Source organism: Mustela lutreola, chromosome 1 (assembly GCF_030435805.1).
Source record: "Mustela lutreola isolate mMusLut2 chromosome 1, mMusLut2.pri, whole genome shotgun sequence".
Taxonomy (NCBI): Eukaryota; Metazoa; Chordata; class Mammalia; order Carnivora; family Mustelidae; genus Mustela; species Mustela lutreola.
In genome coordinates, this window is record NC_081290.1 from 65507977 (window position 1) to 65530080 (window position 22104).

Below are 22104 nucleotides of genomic sequence, written 5' to 3' on the forward strand. Positions count from 1 at the left end.
GGTCATGATCCCACGGTCCTGGGATCGAGCCCCACATTGGGCTCTCTGCTTGGCAGGGAGCCTGCTTCCTTCTCTTTCTCTCTACCTGCCTCTCTGCCTGCTTGTGATCTCTGTCAAATAAATAAATAAAATCTTAAAAAGAAAATTTTAAAAAAAGAAGGTCTTGGTCAGGCAGTACACGAGGGTGGGAGGGGAGCAGACTGCATGTTCACAGTTCCAGGGACAGAGGCAGGAAGCAGAGTGGATGCGGGTGGTGGGGTGGGGGGTAGTGCTCATGGGGTTGGAGTTCCAATGGGGGAAGATGGAAAAGGTCTGGAGACTGCGGGTGGGGATGTCTGCACAACACTCTGAAAGCTCTTGCTGCCACCCAATGGTACACCCGGCAGTGGTTAAAATGGTAAAGTTTATACCATGAATATCTTAAAACAATTTTTAAAAAACCCTTCATTATTATCTGCTGACATAAGAAACGATCACATTTATGTAATAAACTCTGGCCCTATACTATCAAAGAGCTTAGTTGCTCTCCCACACGCCATCTGAATACCGCATAACGCCCTGTCACTAAATGATCGAATAAAAGTATTTCTACATGCCTCAATGGGGTAGCAGACAGATGTGGAGTTCTAGAAGGGGTCCCATTGCTCCCTTCTCTCAACCAGAAAGATCTGAGAGACTCCTGATCGCGGTTCTGTGCTGTTCTGAGAAGAGGGGGAAGAAGGAGGCTTGACAGGTGCCGTGGGCATCTGGAACCCTGGGAAACGGCTGCCTGAGCGTGGGCACTGGCCAGCAGGAACACCCACACAGATGGGATCCATTTCCCAGGGAGGCGGCCGCCGCTCACACATGCTCCACACCCATGCGCTACACAGCGAATAGCAGCACGATGGCTGCGCACTCTCAGTGGGAAACAAAATGAACCGTTCCCAGACAGGTTCTGATGAAACACATGCATATCTAGGCCTAGTCCAGTTTCCCGTCGGAAAGTGAGGGAGCTCAACCAGACGGTCCAACGTGTCCCTTAGCCTGTCCGCTGTTTCCAGGATTCGGGAGAAGTTGTGAACACACACACAGGCATCCCCTGCCTCACGTTCCCGTGGACACTTGAGTAAGGTCTGTTGGCCTTGCTGAAGGGCCACTGGGTCTCATGGGACACCCTCGGCTGTCACTGCGTTCACTCCCAGGCCCGGACAGAGAAGAACAGTCCAACATGCTCTCCGCACATGGAGGCATCGTCAGTGTTACAAAACAGACGTTTGGATGTGCTCCCCGCCCCTGACAAGAGGTCAGCCATTTTCCACCGCACAACTCGAGAAATTCAAGGAAGCATAGAAACAAACACCATCTCCAACAGGTGAACATTTAGTTTAAGTAAAAGAACATGAGGGGTGCCTGGGTGGACCAGTGGGTTAAAGTCTCTGCGTTCCACTCAGGTCATGATCTCAGGGTCCTGGGATCGAGCCCCGCATCGGGCTCTCTGCTCAGCAGGGAGCCTGCTTCCCTTCCTCTCTCTCTGCCTACTTGTAATCTCTGTCAAGTGAATGGATAAAATCTTAAAAAAAAAAAAATTCATTCAAGATAACAGTAAAAGAAAATGAGTAACTCTGGGGAAAAAAAAAAAAAAAGAACATGAAAATGAGGTCCCGCTGTTAGATCTGCGGGTGTCGAGCCTCAGCTCAGGTCATGAACCGGGGTACTGGGATGGAGACCCACAATGGGCTCCCTGCTCAGCGGGGAGCCTTCTTCTCCCACTCCCTCTGCCCCGCTTGCTAGCTCTCTCTCTCTCTCTCATGTGGTGCTCTCTCTCTAATAAATAAATAAAATCTTTTAAAAAAATGCCTTATGCAGAAAGCAAACATTACAAAGGGAATTGCCAAGTCACTGAGTTTGTTCTGACTCTGAATGAAAGTCAAATTTTCCTGAGGAAGCAAATGAGCCAACAGCCAAAGGCAGGAGAAGCTAAAGAGCACACGCAAAGGTGGCGAAGAACTCACATAAAATACGCATTCCTGGAATGCACACATCTGTTTTATCCCAGAAGAAAAAGAACAATGAAGATTAAAGGTGCTGACTACAGTATTCAAATCCAGAGGAAGCCCAGAGAAAGGGTCAAGTCTCCATGTTCTATATCACTGTCGTGCCTCCGATCAAAAAAGAAAAGCTTTGACTTGAGAACAGATTTCTGTGAATCTGTAGCTCCAGCCATTTCCAAGGGGACACCAGCCTCGCGCCTGGCTGGTACCAGCAGCCCTAGAAACTCACCCAAAGGAGAGTCTCTAGCAAGGCAAGGCCTCCTTTCCTCCAGATCTGGGCTGTTACTACCTGCCCAGAGCCTTGAGTGGCTCAGGGGCCCAGCGGCTGTGACGGACAGGACTGCGCACTCACCAGCCACGGCTGGGGGATCTCCGGCAAAGGCATCTGGGGAGGTGCTGGCAGGCTGTTGGGGGTCTCTTGTCTCTGAGCATGGTCCTTCACATCGAAACCTGGAAGCATCGACCAAAACCAGAGAAGGTGAGGAGGAGGAGGGTGCGGACAGTGTCCCTGGCTGCTGCCCCTCCCTCGGCCCCATTGTGATCGCTGGGCAAACTTCTGTCTCCCCTCTACAACAATCCTGTTTTTCTTCTCTAGGTGGGGGATCTGTGGCTGGGAAGAAGAAAAGAGGTTACAGAACTAACTAAAGCATTTGCAGGTGGAGACGGTGGAGCCAGCACTGAAGCCTGGGTTCTTCCAACGCCTCACAGTCTCGCAAAGGTGAGCTGCTCGGCCTCAACTTCTGCTCAGGTCAGTACTTATCCGTGGATCCAGGCATGGGCGTGGCCCCGGGGAGCCTTATGTTTGTATCAGGCGCCCTCCTGAAGTCAGATACTGGGACACATGGGCGCCGTGCATGTCCCGCTGGCTTAAGCTTGAGCTCTCGGCACAGCTGTGTTCAAGTTGGGAAGACAAGTTTACACCCAAGTGATTTAGGAAGCGTGATGGGCTGAGCACTGTGGCAGCAAAGGCAGGAAAAGTTTAATCTGGGTGTGGGACTCCTTCCAGGCCAGCCCAGGAAGACCCACAAGGACCACCTCACAAAAACAGTCACCTGTCCTGGGTCATGCAAGAGGTGCAGCCAGGGATCAGGCTATGAAGGCACAGAGCCTGACTGCCAGAAAAACAGTGGGGATTTCGGGCACAGAAGTGGGCACGGTAAAAAAGGAGAGAAGGAAAAAAAGGACAAATGGGAATTCTACCACGAAAAACATGCAGCAGACGGGCTCAAGGCTAATGAACTCAGGGGAGAATGAGTGAGTTGGAAAGCATCGGAAGGCATGTGCGGAGAGACAGAGGGTGGGAACCCAGGGAGCAGAGGAAAAGGACAAGGCACCAGGGAGAGCCAACACAACCCCTGAGGCCAGAAGCCCGAGCGCCGTGGCGCATTTGGAACAACTGTGGGCAATAGCCGAGCAGAGGGAAGGGGTGCCCCCTCTACTACTAAAAGGAGCAACGGGAGAAAGGAACCGTCGTGGTGACTGCGCGTTTACCATGGGTCAGGCACTATTTGGAGCCATTTTCTGTCCTCTCCTCTACCACGCCCCCTGCAGGATGTCCCTCCAAGGCAGAAGCTCCGGGGGCGGTGGGGTGGGAAGAGGAGCAGACAGAGATGAAGTTACTGGAACATAGTCATCCACTAAGTCCATCAGCTCCCGAAAGGCTTTGCCTTCCTGAGGCTAGAGACCGCCAGCACCTGGCACACAGGGACACGCCCAGGGACAGTGTGACGAATAAACAATAATGAGCAAACAAATGTGTCTGAGAAAGACGGTGGATTAAGGGTGGTTTAGAGACAGAAGGAGACTGGAAGACAAAAGAGCAGACACACCTTTGGATGACTGTATCCTCAGCAGGATGTCTGTGATCACTGCCTTCTTCTCCCTGACGGTTGACGTTAGGTATTCGTGGTCCAGGAGCTCAAGAAAGAGACGGAGTTCAACGATTAACTCTTCCATTGCTGCAAATGAAGGAGAGGGATGGGAGCTGTTAGACCCAGTGGGGGACAAACACAATAATAGAAATGCATTTCATTCTAGCTTCACAGGATACAGTATTCCAGCTTGAAGAGGTGTGTCGAAGCCAGGGCGATGAAAATTCATGCGTGATCTTCTGGGCTAACACGCTGCTCCTTTGCTTTAGCTCTGAGACAGTGATTTTTCTAGGAGAAGCTCCAGTCATCGAGGAGAAGCTCCAAGCCATGCTGCCAACACATGGAGTCATGACCCAAAATCCTGACATCATCACAGTGTCAATTGCATGATATTAAATTTCAATGTTGAGGAGGAGATGGGAGTTTAAAATACCAAATAGTTTTCACATAACCACCAGGACGTGGTTTCGGAAACTCAACTCCCCAGCTCTGCCTTTGCAGGGCTGGCTCCATCCCCAGGAAGGCTGTGAGCATGTTTGTGCAGTGACGACAAAGTTGCCGCATGCCGAGGAAGACTTGGGGTTGGACTCCTGACCATGTCTTTTCCTTCTAGGATCACAGCTGACTCAGGACCCGATGACATGGCTGGTGTCAGCGATTTACAAATCATGGTGTGAACCTTCCAGGGGCCCCCAAAGCCCCTTTAGGGCGCGCAGAAGGCCCGACTATTTTTCTAACCCTGAAGCATTATTCTCCTTTACTGGTGTCAATGGTGCGAAGGCAAAGGGGCTTATGCTGCGGGCCTCCGGCCACACATCAAGGCAGGGACAGCAGAAGAAACTAGCGGTCACTGAATCCCTCACCACACACTTGCAGGAAAAATGAAAATGTCACGGTCACTCAAGAGTGGCTTTGATGGAGTGGTACAAATTGCTGCTTTTATTCTGTCTCAGCCCTGGATGATGTACTTTTTTGGGATCCCGTGTGATGAAAGGATTAAGTATGCAAACAGCCTGTCTCCTGCCCACTGGAGGACCACGGCCGTCGGAAGAAAAGCACGTGTGCGCTGTTTAAGGCGCAAGTCACCCTATGCTGCTTTTCTTGTGCAGCACTGAAGAAGAAATGATACACAAACAACAAGGACACAGTTTGCGCATATGACCGGCATCTTCCCAAAAGGGAACAAAGTGACCTGACCACGTCAAGGTAAACAATGACAACCTTGGTTGCCAATGATAAAATTCGAGATTCCAAGTGGAAGTGAGAATTTCAAACACTTGTACCCACCCCCGTGAGCATGACTGCTTCTCAGCAGAGACTTTCCTGATCAGATGGGGACAGAAACTGGCCAACAACCTCTTCTGATCGGATATAATGTGGTGTGTCAGCGTTTAGAAGCTCTGAACCATTCTGCGATCAGTGAGGTCAGGAAATCACACACAGACACGGATCTAATGTACAAAAGAAGTAGAAATATTTGTTTGTAACACAGAATGAAGTGTTCTATGAGTCAGCTTCAGGTCCCATGTTGCAACTAACCTTTAAGAAACTACCCCTTGCCAATTTTTGGTGTAGGATCGAAGAAGAATATTGACAGCTTTCTGAAGGGGCTCTGAAGAATTCTTCTCTGACTACGTAACTGTGTGAGCCAGATTTTCTTTTTGTGCTTCCTCTAAAACAATGCTCCACAACAAGGTGAACGCAGAAATACATACGAGAATTCAGCCATCTTTATCAGAACAGGTAGAGGAGATGCTAGCCGAAATCTGAAGCAGGCTACTCTCCCCCAAATCAGCTTGTTTTGGCAGACGCAGTTACTTTTTGTAAATATATTTTTAATGAGTTAATAAATACCTTAAAAATCTGCCACTTTTTAATTTGAATATGATAAATATAAACAGATACACCCATGTAAATAAGAACTCTTTGGAATGTTCAATATGTATTTTGGGACCAAAAAGTCCAAAGCAAAAAGTTCGGTCCGTGCGATTCTTTCCAAGTCAACAACACTCTTCAGGATTAAAGGTCGTGCTGTTGTCACTACCAACACTCTCACGGTTTTAGGTAGGTCTAGGATAGAGAAATGGACATGAGTCCAAAGTGTTCACTTGTCCTCACTGAATGTTCCCTCTATGAAATGAAGAGATTGGATTAATTAAGTCTTAAAGGTCTTTTTCATTAGTAAGACACCTTCGCGATGATTCTAAGGGGAAAGCAAGCTCATCTGTCCTTTAAGAAAGAAGTGCTGCTAGCATTATTCAGAATTAGTTGTAAGGTGGAAACCACCCACATGCCCACTGGTGGATGGCTAGGTAAAGCGATGTGGTCGCCACACGTGATAATCTGGATATCGATAATCTGGATACTGCTCCGCCTTAAACAGGAAGGGCGTTCTGACAACTGCTAGAGCACGAGGAACCTTAAGGACATCGTGCTGAGTGAAGTCAGCCAGTCACAAAAGGACACACACTGTCTGATTCCACTTATACGAGGTACTTAGAGTCATCAAGATCAGTGAGACGGAAAGTGGTGTGGTGTGTGCTGGGGGCCAGAGGGAGAATGGGGAGTCCATGATCCATGGGTGGTTTCAGTTTGCGGAGATAACTGACTGCTGGGGAAGATGAAGCAACGATGGGACGGACAGTGGTGGCGGCTGCCCACCAGAGTGAGCGTGCTGAATGACACTGAACCGTGCATTCAAAAAAGGGTGAAAATGGCAAATTTTACAAAACGTATATTGTACCACAATAAAAAATATCAACCTCATCCAAAAATCAAAGGGTGGCCATTAGCAAAAATGTGGAAAATGCTTATGAGCCTATGTGAAACTCACAGCAGCCCGTCTTCATTCACACATTTTCTTTTCCAGAAAAGACTCTCTTGCATACAGCATGATTACATTTATCCTGAAAGATTTCACTTAGGAGTTGGTTTGCAGCATCAGAATGCCTGAAGAGGACCTCAGACTGAGCCTGTCCTGTCTCTGCCCTGGGCTCCCTGACAGAGTTCCCACAGAGGATTCATGAAGACCCCTCCTCGCTGGGAGTCTGCCAAAACCACGGCTGAGGGACACCTGTCCAGCTGTGCTCTGCGGCTCAGAGACCAGCACCTTCGGCCGCAGGTGGCCTCTGGGCAGCCAGAGCCGCCCTATGGGGCCAGCAGCCCCTCTTGCTCCCAGGTTACAACTCTCTGGGCCGCCCTGTGCCAAGCTGGCCTGTCCGATGCTCCTTCCAGAGAGTGTGCCTGGGACCAGGAACTCAAGGGCAGCTGGGATTTCCCGAGCTGAAAACACATAGACATGGGAGCCATGTTTCAGCATGTACATGCCAGAGCAAGGAGCTTGTACCAGTGGAGGAAAGGACCCAGTAATCAGTACCCAGGGGAGCATGGGCAGACCCGCTCAGATGCCAGAAACTAGGTGAGGAAAGAGGACAAAGACACACACTGATGGGCTTCCCAAGACCTTCCTGGGTTCTCCTTGGTCACCTGTGCACTTGAACTACATGGCATACCTGCATCATTCTAATGAATGATCATGATGCTGATTTTTACTAGGCTGCCCTCTATGGTATTCTTTTTGCTGAAATCTCAGACCAAGGCCACAATGCATAGACAGCTCTCCCCACCGCTGGGTGCAGGACCTCCCAAATTTGAGAGTGTGATCATCAGAAAAGTTACTCCATTTCAGGATCGTCACAGACTCCACAAACCACATTATACCCTTAAGAGTCCCTTTGAGGGTGCCTGGGTGGCTCACTGGGTTAAGCCGCTGCCTTCGGCTCAGGTCATGATCTCAGGGTCCTGGGATCGAGTCCCGCATCGGGCTCTCTGCTCGGCAGGGAGCCTGCTTCCTCCTCTCTCTCTCTCTGCCTGCCTCTCTGCCTACTTGTGATCTCTCTCTGTCAAATAAATAAGAAACTAAAAAAAAAAAAAAAAAAAAAAAAGAGTCCCTTTGAGCCCTACAAGCCCACAGCATCCCCTTTCTCCCTGCCTGCTCTCATCATTAATCACCCCCTATTTGTTCCTCCCTGTGGTGGTCTTCCTTAATTACAGAAGTTCACCCGTCTTGCAGCAGCCATACCGATAACTGGATATCAAGTGATATGTGGGTTGGTTTTTGTTTCGCTTTTTTTTCTCCAAACAGTGGATCTGCCCATTAAGAGCACGTTTTGTGCTTGACTCATCTCAGGATAACCAGTCCCCCAGTCCAACATGCATGGAAAGCCCGTGCTTCTGGACACACAGCTCGCAAGCGAAGAAGTGATAAGTTTCTGATGGCCTACTACCCACGATGCCTTCTCCTCCTCCTGGGAGTTCTGCAGGGACCCCCTCATCCCCATCTGCGGGGGCACGAGAAGCGAGCAACGGTCTGGTCACTTGTCTTCAAGCAAATGCTCCCCCAGCGGCCTCAAGTGCGCGCACTGTGCTCATCCCTGGACAGGTGTGAGTTCGCTCTGCTCCCAGAGACCCGGAGAGGGGTCGGATGGTATTATCAGCCCCTGTTCACAGCTCAGCAAACAGGGGTTCAGAGGGGTCGACAAAGGCTACTAGGCAAATAAGTGGCTAAGCCTCTGCAGCTTTAATTTTTTAAAATTTGTTTTTAAGATCTTTTACTTATTTATTTGACAGAGAGAGAGACACAGTGAGAGAAGGTGCACAAGCAGGGGGAGTGGGAGTGGGAGAGGGAGAGGGAGAAGTAGGCTTCCCGCTGGGCAGGGAGCCCAATGTGGGGCTTGATCCCAGGACCCTGGGATCATGACTTGAGTCCAAGGCAGACGCTTAATGACTGAGCCACCCAGGTGTCCCCACAGCTAATGACTGAGCCAGCCAGGTGTCCCCATAGCTAATAATTTGCTCACAGCCACAGAGCGAGATGGCAGCAGTGAGAACCTGAACACAGATCAGATTCCAAACGCCCTGATTGGACCCTTTCATGATAATCATTCCACGACTACTCTCTGAAATGACCCAGGCCTGGAGAGATGCCATGACCATTTTTTTAAGAGCAATAACATGGTCAGTTATAATTAAGAACACGCATCCTAAAAAAAAAAAAAAAAAAGAGGGTGATTCATTTCACCAGCACCTCCACGGCACCCTGTAGAGAATTATAATCATGTACTGAGCCATCTACCTCCCCCACGGGACTGCTTGTCCCAATGTGCACAGATAGCGTCCCATACAACACTGCATTCCTTCTGGTGCCCATGCACTTGGGAAATGCAAGTTGAAGATCAGGGCACAATGTCCCATAGCTCATGGACACGCCACCACGGCAAGAGAGGAACGAGAAGTTCCTGCACCTGGGCTCCCAGGTGGCTCAGTCGTGAAGCATCTGCCTTTGGTTCAGGTCATGATCCCAGGCTCCTAGGATCGAGCCCTACATCGGGCTCCCTGCTCCACAGAGAGACTGTTTCTCCCTCTCCCACTGCCCCCATCTGCCTGTGCTCTCTCTTCACTCTCTCTCTCTCAAATAAATAAATAAATAAGAAGTCTCTGCACTCTGTTTTCAGTTTAAAATTCTTGATATGAACATGCCTTTCCCGTAAGTCTGAGAACAGCAGGAGGTGGAACATGCAGGCTTATGCATGGGGATGGTCTCATAGGACAGGCACGGCAATCCAGCATCCAGGAATTCAGGTGAGGTGTTCAGAGACACATACCAAGTGCCCTTCTCCACGTGCAACCCAGCACTTATCTTCCTGATATCCAGTTTTTCCACTGCCTGATACTGGTTCCCTCCTGCCTCTCCAGGGTCAGAAATGACTCACAGGAGACCTCTAACCTCCTCCAGTACCTGCGGCCCAAGTCCTCATCCTGATACAGCTCTGTCCCCCTGCCCCACCCCTGCCCTGCAACATCTCATTGCTTCCTAGAGACGTCACACAGAGAATGACGGCAACCACACAGAGCTGATCACATACCAGGCAATAGGCTACGGGCTTTGCATACATTCCAACAGACTGTCCCACCAGCCCTTTGACACAGGACTTACTTTCCCCATTTCACCAACGGGGAAACCGAACCTGAGAAACATTCTGTTCTTGCCCAAGGTCACGTTGTTCAAAATCAGAGGCAGGATGGGAGTCGGAACCTAGCTGCTCGGTTTTCGTGCCTCTGCTAGCGACCCCATCACATCGTACATTTTGCTCATGGTGGACGAGGACGTTCAGTCCTCTTACGTCACGTTCCTCGGTGTTTGCGCCCAAATAACTTCTTTCCCGTGACACAGAGCAGGCTCTCTACACCATCACATCCTTCAAGGATGTTGCTCAAACTGTGCCTTCCATAGCTATTTTACTAGCGATTTTTAAAACAAATATTAAAAACAAAAGCATCTTACGACTGCAGATAATTCATCCAAATCCCTCAACCTCCTGATGAAGAAAAGAAGGCTCAAAGAATCAGAGACTCACCAAGGGCACAGTCTGATGGACCACTTCCATCTGTGTGCCCGGAACGTGGGCCAAAGGGCTTTGTGTTCACAGTAGCAACCAGTTACAATCCACCATATAAAATACTCTCAGTGTATTTTATCCCTTGATCCTTACACTCCCGTTATCTTAGAAATACCACAGATGGCAGAGATATAATGAAGAAAGGTGAAGAGCCTGACACAGGACAGGAAGCAAATCAGGAACACATCTACCCTGGACTCCGGGCTCGCGCCTCCTTTGTTCGACCCCCTAACCCTCACACCCGTTATCCTGGGCACAATGGGTGTCACTGAACATTGACTAGGATCAGAACACAGGTGCAAATCAGTAACTTCCAGAAAAAAAAAAAAATTGTTTTCCCCCAAGCACCCAGAGCCACACAAGAGACCTGACTACAGAATTTATGATTCCCAAGGCAGCAGGGAAATCACCTAGAGGCATTTCAGGATATATTCTATGCATCTGAAAAGCAGCACTCCCTTCTCCAGAGCCCAAGGATTTCTCTACTAAATCAAGAGACTCTGCTCTCCTGTAAGTGGCCAGTGTGTTCCACAGTCCTATATGAAAAGGGAAAGTGTGAGTAAAGGCTAGATGGCACGGCAGACCAGTAATCTAGTCCAGCAACATGATTCCTCTGTGATCAACCCCCTATTCCTGAAAGCAAACCTCTCAGGTTCGCCAGTGGGTTCCTTCATTTCAACAACATAAAAGAAATGGGCAATATTATTTGTGGGACCCAAAAGCCACTTTAAAGGAATCTGATCCACCTTACTGCCCAAATCACAGAATCTGAAAGCCAGAAGGGCCCATCAGATCTAGCGCCTTTATTTCACATGGGAGGAAGCTGGGCCCCAAAGAAAGGAAGTGACCTACCTGCGGAATGTACACGGGATTTAGTATAAAGGCTTGAACCGGGAGCCGGGTGCCCTGATGGCCAGGCAGGAGTGTCCTGGTCTGCGCGGAATGGTCTTCCTCACACGCCTCCTCCAGGGGCAAGGACGGAGCACCCAGGGTCCACCTGTAGTTGCTCAGGAAATCAAACCACTCTTTGAGAGCAAATCCTGCAAATAAGGAGAAGAAATGCCTGCTGTGACTAGCTCCAGGCAGACACAGTTCACTACCCAGAACTTCCTGCTGCTTGGTCAGAAAAGGCAAGGACCGGTTCACAGACTGACATCACTCCACGGGTCACAGGCACAGACCACACATTGCTCAGTCCACGTCTTCTCAGTCTGCAAACTTCAGTGATGAGAGACCTAGTGCTGTCTACGTCCTCAGTTCTAGCCAGTGTCTCCAGACAACCACGAGGGCAGCGGGGCATCTTTTCAACGCTATGTGTTCATCGGAGATCCCTCTGGGGCAGCTCTTCCCTTCAGGGTCCCAGCCTAGTGTGCAGAAACTTGACGCAACTTCCCTCACCTAGTCTCCGTTGAAAACAAGCACATGTTTCCCTCAACTCCCCAGTGTCCCTGGCTCTCCCCTTGCCAGCCACACCCCCAGCCCCAGCTGGCACCCTGACCTGCCAGCCTCCATGTGCCCTTCTCAACGTGTGAGGCTCTGGGGTTCCTGCCTACCGCACCCAGGGCTACCTCCTGCTGCCAGCCAGCCCACCCCGATCACCGGGCTGACTGTCCTCCCTGCCCCTCCAAGTGCTGCCAGTCCTCTAGAGTGGCGTGGATGTCTACAGTGGAATGGCCATTCCATTCATCACAACCCCCCCTTCCCAGAATCTGTCTCTACTTGGTCCTCCTCATCTACTCTGTTCTTAGAAGGAGCTCAGCCTTCACAGCCATACAAATCAGATCCAAATCCCAGTTATGAGCCTTCCTAGTTTTGCGACCTTGGGTGAGTGAGTAGTAAGTCCCCCAAATTATTCCATGCTTAAAATGAGATGCTGATTACACATCTCGGTATCATCATAAGGACTAAATGGGCTGCTCTACATACAGAACCAAGTATTTCACAAATGGTAGCTGGCATCATTACAATTAGTATATGCTCCTCTTTCTAGAACCTCGCTGTATGACTTGGAATCAATGAACACAGTAAGTGAACAGTGCTCACACGCTTCTTATTTTCTTAATGATGACATCCTTAAATATGTGCTCCCCTCCCTTAAGAAGAGTCAGGAAACACTATTCTGTACAACTCTGTGCAAATACATTTGAAATTAGGTGAAATACATAATTTCACAAAAAAGAATACAATTTACCAACTATTTTAGAAAGCATACACAGATCAATTTTCAATAGAAGTAGAGAAAGTTGTCAAAGATTGGCCTCACAGATAAAAGCTCCAGGCCCAAATGGTTTTACAGGTGAATTCTGCCAAATCTCAAACACCAAACCTTACTACCCAAATTTTTCCAGAGAGGAAAATTTTCAAATACTCTCTTTTTTAGAAGTACGTTACAAAAGCAATGCCTAAACCTGATAGAGACAGCACAATAAAAGAAAACCAAAGACTGATGTTACTTACAAATATCAAGGTACAAATCCTAAATAAAATATTAGCAAACAGAAATCCACACAATACATTAATAGCTAACCATGACCAAAGGGGTTCATTCCAGGAATACAAGGATGACTCGATATGAAAGACTAAAAAATCTACTAATATAATTCATCATATTAATAAATCTTGTAAGAAGATCATGACTCTCACCATAGATCGTGAAAAGGCCTTCAACAAGATGCAATACTCATTCCTGATTTTTAAAAAAGTCAGTAAATGGGCATTGATATGTACTTTCTTAGCTTAATAAAATACATGTACTAACTGTTATAGGGTACATGTCTATATCCCCCCCAAACTTATATGTTGAAATCTAATGCCCATTGTGACAGTAATGGGAGGCAGGGCCTTTGAGAGGTGATGTGGTCATGAGGGTGGGACATTCCTGCAGAGGATTAGTGCCCTTCCCACCGGTGAGGAGGAGAAGTAGGAAGCCCACTACCCAGAAGAAGGCCTTCATCAGAGCCTGTCCATGTTGGAACAATGATCTCAGACATCCAGCCTCCAGAATTGGGAGAAATAAATTTCTATTCTTTACCAGGCACCCAGGCTATGGTATTTTGTTAGAGCGGCCCCAAGAAACTAAGACACCAAGAGACAAAAACAAGAACAGCATCCTAGTCAGGCATTCTGGGTAAGGTCAGAGATAAGCCAAGGATGCCTGTTTGCTCCACTGCCATTAACACAATACTGGAAGTGTTAGCCAATGCAGTTAGAAATGAGAAGGCAATGAGAAACTCAAGGATGGAAAAGAAAAAATAAAATGATCTCTGTTTGCAGCTGATGAGAAATTACACATAGAAAATCAAAGGTAGGGGCGCCTGGGTGGCTCAGTGGGTTAAAGCCTCTGCTCTCGGCTCAGGTCATGATCTCAGGGTCCTGGGATCAAGCCCCACATAGGGCTCTCTGCTCAGTAGGAAAACTGCTTCCTCCTCTCTCTCTCTCTGCCTGCCTCTCCACTGCCTACTTGTGATCCTTGTCAAATAAATAAAATATATAAAAAAAAAATACATGGGAATCAATAATAAACCTACTAAAAATAAAAATAATTTTAAAAACTTGAATAAAGTAGTAGAATATGTAGAAACTATTGCTTTTCCCATATTAATTTTTTACCAAACAATATATACTAGAAGACAGAGTGAAAAAGATTTCATTGAAAAGCAATGAAAAAAGTAAAACACTTAAATTTAAAAAGAAATGTGCAAAACTTCCATGCAGAAAACTTAAATCATTCCTAAAAGACAAAGAAGCAAATCTAAACAAATGACAAATTGTCCCTTTTCTATGGAAAGGACAACATCAGAAAGAGGTCAATTCTCTCCACATTCACGAATAAATGTAATATACCAGCGAGCATGCAAGGACATTTAAGAACAATGAAGATGGACTGGCCCTATCCTCTATCATTGAAAAGGGAAGAGGAGGCCCGGGGGGCGGGGCTCAGCTGGTGGAGCGTCTGACTTGATTTTGGCTCAAGCCATGATCTCGGGGTCCTGGGATCCAAATCTGCATAAGGCTCTGCACTCAGTAGGGACTCCGCTTGAGATTCTCTCTCTACCCCTCCTCCACATTGTGCGCTCCCTCTCTCTCTAAAAGAAATAAATAACATCTAAAAAAAAAAAGGTGTGATACTGGTAGATAAATTCCCAGTTGAATTGATTCTACAGAAAAGAATTTCAACAAAGAGGCCTGTATACCTTGTGGCCTCTGAGAAAGGCAGTGTCCCAAACCCAATGGGGAAGACATGGACCTCTTAACGGGAGATAGGACAACTGGTGATCATTTGGGGAAAGAAGAAAGATCAATTTAAATACTTACATCATATACCAGAAAAAACTGCAAAGATACTTGAGAATCAAAATATAAAATGTGAGGCCATCCAAGTCCTCAAAGATTTATAAAGTGAATTCTTCTATAACCCTGGTGAGGGAGAAGATTTTCTCCCTAAGATTCCAAATCGGATATCACAAAAGAACACAGGGCAGGCAGGGCTGCGCTGTATAGCTCATGGCCACCTCCTGCTGGCACGGGGCTCACACCTACCACGAACCAGGGCTCACACCTGCTGCGCACTGGGGCTCACACCTGTGGCACACCAGGGCACACACCTGTGGTGCACCAGGATGTACATGGGGACGCACACCTGTGCTGTACCAGGGCTCACACCTCTGGCACACCAGGACACACATGGGGGCACACACCTGTGGCGTACCAGGGCTCACACCTGCAGTGCACTGTGGCTCATACCTATGGCACACCAGGATGCATACCTGTGTGCATCAGGACACACACCGGGGCACACACCAGGGCTCACACCTCAGCACACCTGCCGCCTGGCCTGCACACCTCTCTTCAAGCTGCCCATCTCCAGAAGCTGGATCACTGCACTGCTGGAGCTGGTTCCACGAAAGCCCGCTCTTACCCCTGCTCAGGACCATGGTGCTGGATTTGAGGGTCCAGTTAGGAAGCAGTTGCTACACCACAGCTGGTCTCAAGACCAACCTGTTTCTCAGGAAACAGCCTTGTCCCCTACCTTCTTCTTTTCAGAGACTTATGTTGTTATCAGAATCTTAACGAGCCTCTGCCTATTCCTCCAGACTCCTCTCTTTCCACTCCCACACTGTGTTTCATACTGCAGCACATGGCGTGCTTTTGCACACACATCGTGATCACTGGAGCCCATGGACCACGGCATGCATGGCTGCCCTCTGTGGTGGGCCTCGCCCCTGCGCGCCTGGCTCACCCTCGCATGCACCCCCTGCCACACCTCTTATCCTGGAAGCCTCTTACCTGCCCGCCCTGGGAGGCAGCGCCTTCTGCACCAGGCAAGCCTGCCTCCATCGCAGCTCCAGCTTCCGCTGGAATCACAGGTAAACCTGTCTGTCCACTGCAGCAGGCAGCAGGCCTCTGAAGTCAGGGACTGCTGCCTCCTCTCTGTGCCCAGGGCACCCAGCAGCGTGCCCGATGCGGGAGCCGGGACTCACCCGACAGTTGCAATGTGTTTGGTGAATCTGTTCACTCATTTGTTTCTACGTCTCCATAACAGACAAAATTCCTGAGATCTGTTTGGAAGAGAAAGTTGCAGAGCAAAATACCCCGGACGGTCCTCTCACAGCAAGCGTGTCTTCTGTGATATTCTTAGAACATGCGCATTGAAAGTAGCAAAAGGAGGATTCTGACAAGGTCACTGTCCCAGACAGGTTGACCACCATCCGGTCAGGGCCCTTCTGTCAGCAGGGATCCTGAGGAGAATATTTGGGGGAGCGCTCAGGACAGACAGAACTCATGCGGCACCAATGCAAAGGAGTGGATTCCCCAGCACCGCGTCTGCATATTTTCCCTTATAGGGTTACAGGGAGGACTCTCAGGCGGACTTGCAAATACTTCAACAGGCCCCTGCAGATGATCTAAATGGGCTGCCGCAGGCCAGGCCGGGCTGGGCCATCTCAGGGAAAGCAGCATAGCTTTAAACCCTGTCTGGCTGGAAACGTTCCCTCAGCTAGACCACATCTGAAATTCCTCAGGACTCAGATGACCGTGATTTGAATGACCAGATGGAGGGCTCTGAGCACAAGCTACCAAATGCCTTTGACTCCCCGTGCCCTGTCTACACCGCAGGGATAATAACAGCTATGGGCCTCGCAAGACTGCCGGAGATCCAAAGACAGCTATAAATAAAAGCCGGGGACTTTCGGGGCATTCCATTAAGGCTAGTTCAATTTGACCCTGAAAAGTTACAGTAAATAAGGTTTCTTCTTCTCACTCTCTGGTGTCTGGACCTGTGACAGTCATGGGTAGTTCCAGTACTGACTGAAAAGTGGATCTTAGATTTATCAATATCCCAGGGGAACGCCTGCATTTCTACAAGAGTATGTGTATATATATGCATAGTCTAAGTCCCGAGAATCTTCCTTTCCGGCTTACAGAGAGCCAGCAAAAAGCCCTCAAAGGAATTCGTGTAAAAATCTGCAAATCATATTCCTTCCGACAATCATGATTCACAAAAGTCGGATTAACACATAGATAGAAAAAGCAAGCCCTAAAGGAAAGATCCTTCTATTATTTCGTAGAAAGGAAAAGAAGAGCAAAAGCTAGATCAGGCAATATCTTTCATAATCCTAATAACATAGGTAACCTGACTTCCTGCTTCCTGAAGCCTCATTCCTAAACTGGGCGGAGAGGCTAGGGATGAAAATCAAGCTGGTTGCGAGCAGTTTTCGGCATGATATTGAGAACGCAGTAGGTCTAATTCCATTTACGCCAGTTCATTTAATTCAGCAGTAAGTTGCGAAACACCAACTGTGCTCAAGACACTAGTCAAAACCGAAAGCAAGCCCGGCTTCCAAAGGTTCATTATCTAGGGCAGCAGATAAGCACTGGGACTCCTGATCCATTAGTCTGTGAAAGGGAGAGTCACTGATGTCTTTCAGCCGGCATTGGCGGGTCTCCATCTCTGCAAAGGTGACTCTGATCGTGGCTTTTAGGAGTACCTGGCATAGGGGGGCTGGCGCCGGAAGAGGCACACTGGGCAGAGGGACGAAAGAATAACAGCCATAGAAGGATGGAAAAGGAAAATGCAAATCTGTGTGCTGTTTACTGTACTAGATTTAACTGTTTAAGAAAAACCACCTCCGTGTCCAGATACTTGGGTACCTAAGCGTGGGTAGACAATAATAAGTGAAACAAGCAGGATCATTTACACTCAAATTAGACACACCAAGAACATGCAAGTAAATAAAAACAGCCAGGAAGGGGGATGGGTGCTAGGAATGAAGCATCTGGCCAACCATTTTATGTCGAATTTTTTTAGCTCCAAATCCCCGCTTCATTTCTGAGGCCCTTTGCCCTTAAGGGTGGTTCTCTTTAACTGGAATCTGAAATTTTGAAAAAAAAAAGAAGAATGGTCCGCAGGCACAATGGTCAGAAGATGGAAGCTACCCACGTGTCCTTCGAAGGATGAACAGATAACCAAGTGTGGTCCATTCACTCCACAGAACACTATTCGGCCTTAAGAAGGAATGAAACCCTGACCCAGATGATAGCACGGGTGACACTTTGCTAAGTGAAGCAAGCCAGGCCCCAAGGACACCTAGACAAGGTCTTTAGGGGCGTCATACCCATAGATGCAGAGCGTAGATGGGGGCAGCCAGCGGCTGGGGGACGGACGCAAGGAGAGTTAGTGTTTCATGGGTACAGAGGTTCGGTCTGGGACGACAGGAAAGTTCTGGAGATGGGAGGATAAGGAGGCACAACAGCATGAACGTGCTTAATACCACTGAATTCTATACTTACAATTGGCTAAGATGGTAAATTTTATTGCAATTTTTTAATTTATTGTATTTGTTTTGGGTAGAGCATACAATTCACAAATGACTGAGTGAGGGAGTGAAAAGGCTCTAGATCCCCTGTTTGCAGAGCTCCCAAGCACCCCCGAGCAGATTCTAGCTGCGTTTGGCCATGGACCCCCGGGAGTGAGGCCCCAGCATCCTTATATGCAACACCTTCCACACCCCACCTCTCTGTGCTTCTGGGCCGCCCGATCCAGCTACTGCCCCTTCTTCTCAGAACATTCCTGTGTTTCTGCCTCCAGCTCCGCTAATGTGTTCTGCCATAGGCCTGCCCTGGCGCTCAGCTTCGCTGCCAAGCAAGCTCGCTGTGGGTAAAACCAAGTGCCTCCCCCTTTACAAACCCTTCCCAGGCCACCTCCGGGAAGCGTGGACGCCCTGGTCTGGCAATTTCCCTCCAAAATCATCAGCTTCTTACTAGCAATGAACAACTGAGAGGTGGAAGAAGGAGAAAGGCTGGTTCCAGGTGTGACGGCATTAACATACACACAACACCCACGAGTTTAACAAACTATGAGAACGAGCGACACACAGACACCTATGAAATGTAATGAGGACCCAGATAAAAGGAGACATACCATATTCGCAGACTGGAAGATTCTGTACTGTTCATATAGTCGTCGTCCTCCCAAATTATTCTAGAGACTCAACACAATCCCATCCAAGAGCCCAGCAGGGTATAGGAAAAGAAAAGAAAAAGAAGAAAAAGGCTGATTCTAAAAATATATTAAACAAACAAGAATGGATGCCCATGGAAATCACTAGGAAAATATTTGCAATACACACATTTGACACCAACACGCTGAATACTGAGAACGTACAAAAGACCCAACCAAAAAAAACAAGCAAAGGACACAAATGGCCAGGACACATGTTAAGGATGTGCTGATATTGTTAGTCGTCAGTGTCAAGCAGGTTGAAGTCACAATGAGCTACATCTCTACCCGCAGCACAGGGAGATTCTAAGCACAATGAGATTCATCAGGAGATGAGATTCTAAGGCTGATCACACCAAGCTCTGCCAAAATGCACGCAAGTAGTCCCTCCTACCTTTCCATCCGGAGCCTCCGCGGGCCCACCCCCTCTGAGAACAGTCTGACAGTTTCTTGTAGAGGGAAATGTACGGTCACCATGTGGTCCAGTAATTCCACTCCTGGGTATTCACCCAGCAGAAATCACTGCATGTATCCACACAAACACATTAGCAGCTCCACCCCTAACAGCCAGAGACGGCGCACAGCCGAAACGACCATTACCAAACACGGGATATACAAATTGTGAGGTCTTCACACAATGGAGTATTTCAACGCAGTAAAAAGAAATAAACCATCCAAATGCGTAACTTGTGAAAAAATCATAAAAACCCATACCGTCTGATCCCATTTTCATGAAATTCCAGATTCCAGCAAAGCTAATGGAGAGCGGCAGAGAACAGATGGGTGGGTGCCCTAGTCTGAGCGGGCGAAGGACCCGTCCTGTTGGATTCTCAGGATTCGGACTCTAGGAGCTGAAGCTGACCATGTTAGAAGAGACAGTTCAAGGTCTGGGAGAAAACCCTACGTAGTTAAGGCAAAGTCAATTAAACAGGGGACAGTCTGTATATTGTATGTGATAAGGTCAAATGCCAATTTTGAGAAAATCCAGGTAAACAGGATTTTAAGAAATGATTTTGCCGCACGCACCACAACAGGCTAAGAGCACTGGACTGGCATGGCACATCAGGGCTAATTCTGCTTTTATAAAGAAGAAAGCAGGATTCCTAAATCACAGAAAGCTCCAGGGAATGAGTTCTCTTCATTACCATAAAGCTGCACTGCATCTTTATTCATGAATGTCTTCTTCTTCTAATCAAAGGAAGGAATAAAAACAAACAAAAGGGGAAAGAGCGGCAGACTGAACTTGTAAACTGGGTCTCATTCAAACAACCACAGGCTACTGTTGAAGCCAGGGGAGTTGGGAGGGGCTCACAGCCCACAGGGCTGGACAGGACAGGAGCAGCCACATCCTAGCCAGCTCTGCCTTCTCCCAAGGGGAAGAGGATCCCACTGAAGCACAAAGCCCTCAAAGCCCTCCGTTGGGCCAGGGCAAGGCTCTTTGAAAAGCAAGGCAGGGTGAGCTGACCCCTCCCCTCTCCAGCAAGACAGAGAGGCCACGTGTGGTGTGGCCCCAGCCAGGGAGGGAGGGAGGGAGAGCCAGGTGCAGGGGCCGGCTGCTCCCTCTTCACCCAGCTCCAGGGAGCAGGGCCCACCCTCTCCGGGCCCACCTGTGTTCCTGCTGACCGAGTTCTCTCTTCAGCAGGGAGGCTCCTCAAGTCGAGGCAATCTAGAACAGTCTAATATCTAAAACTGGGGATTCACGAATGTAGGCCCTGAAGCTCAGGGAGGAACAGGGACCTTCAGATCAAGGCCACAGAAAAGACTAAGCGGCAAGTCTGGGTGCCCAGAAGTGCTCCCTCTGGTCAGAACCTGCCTTTAAAATCCTCGGGGACCGTAGCTAATTTAGGGCATGAGAGAGGCCCTGGCACCATCTCCTGAATTGGAGAACCATCACTTTAAAAAAACACTGAGGCCTCTCAGCACAGAGCGAAAGCTGAGCCGGCAGCCAGCACAGCGGCCCCCAGCTGCTGGCTTGGGGGCCTAATGGCTCAGCAGATGTCCACGGTCACTGCCGGGACAGCAGCTTTGTGGGGGAGGAAGCAGGAAGAGATGCCAGAGTGGGAAAGCTGCTCACAGACTCAACACTCTCTGAGAAGAGGGGCGGGGGTAGAGGGAGAGGGAGGCCCTGGCCATCAGGACAGGCCCTCCATAGTATGCCACCTCGTTTCCAGAAACTGAGACAATAGATGTTTGCTCTTAAACACTGCCCTTCACACTACCAGCTCCATTCTATGCACATCTGCAGCCTACTTTACATGAATTAAAAGGCCTAACCTAACTAAGTCATCGGGAACGCAGCTTGGGGCCGGGAGGTCAGGGGGGCCGCAGGGCCCTCGGACTTCAGACTAGCAGGGTGGGCAAAGCTTGTGCACCTCCAACAAATTGAGAAGTGGCCTCCCCACATCTGAGCTTTTCCTTACCATAGTTCGAAGCTCCAGAAAGATACTGCATTTCCAATCACTCCCACACCCCAGACCTCAGCCAAAAGCGGGCAGGGAGGAGGGGTCACCCACAACTCAGGGAAGGAAAGCATCCTCCTTGAGATGGCAGAGGCGGGAGGCCAGGATCAAGGCCTATGGCCTGACCAAAAGCAAACAGAATCCTTGTAACCATGAGAGCTGTAATCCCTGGCTGTCCTCATCTCTCCTATCGTCCTGGGGAGACTGAGGCACAGCTCAGCAAGGCAGGGCACCTGGGCACACACCGAGGGGCAGACACTTCTGCCTTGTGTTTTTTAGGTAGTCTAGAACTCCTGATGTCAATCCCCAAGGTGAGCCCGACAGCCCCTTTCTGTCAGGAAGATAGCACTCAGAGATGGTTCTAGTAGATGTTGGTCCAGACACAGCTGCCTACACAGCAATCAAGTTCTGCAATTATACTTTAATGTTAAACAGCTGGAGATAAAAGCATTTTCAAAACGCTTCCTCTCTGTCCTTCACACTGGAATCCCCCCCACCCCCAGGGCTTCTGAAACTTCCATGGAAATGCTACTGAGGGGCGCTTGTTAAAATGCAGATTCTGACTCAGCAGGTAAGGGGGCTCTGAGGGTCTGCCTTCCTAACAAGCTCCCAGAGGAGGTGATGCTGCGGGTCCCGGTGGCCCCAACCCACAGGGGACTGTCTGACTGACAACAGGGCTCCTTGAAGAAGCAGTGACCATCCTGTTCTATGAAGCACCCAGCCAACCACAACCAACAACCTCGGGGGCCCCAAGGATCCAGACCTCCAGCAAGGCCATTAGGAGAG

At 48.9% G+C, this 22104-nt stretch overlaps 1 protein-coding gene across 7 annotated transcripts in view; it reads right to left on the reverse strand.

The window, feature by feature from the left end:
* AFAP1 (actin filament associated protein 1) overlaps window positions 1-22104 on the reverse strand; it is a 132154-nt gene that overhangs the window by 69998 nt on the left and 40052 nt on the right. For 5 of the 7 annotated variants that reach the window (XM_059166026.1, XM_059166049.1, XM_059166041.1 and 2 more), the window contains 3 exons: window positions 11215-11402; window positions 3863-3991; window positions 2386-2483 (listed from right to left, as the gene is read on the reverse strand). In XM_059166026.1, coding sequence (XP_059022009.1) covers window positions 2386-2483; window positions 3863-3989 — 225 coding nt within the window. In that variant the 5' untranslated portion in view covers window positions 3990-3991; window positions 11215-11402. Of the gene's footprint in view, window positions 1-2385; window positions 2484-3862; window positions 3992-11214; window positions 11403-15648; window positions 16113-22104 lie in introns of those variants that run through there. The other 2 variants (XM_059166057.1, XM_059166062.1) reach the window with 2 other exon arrangements.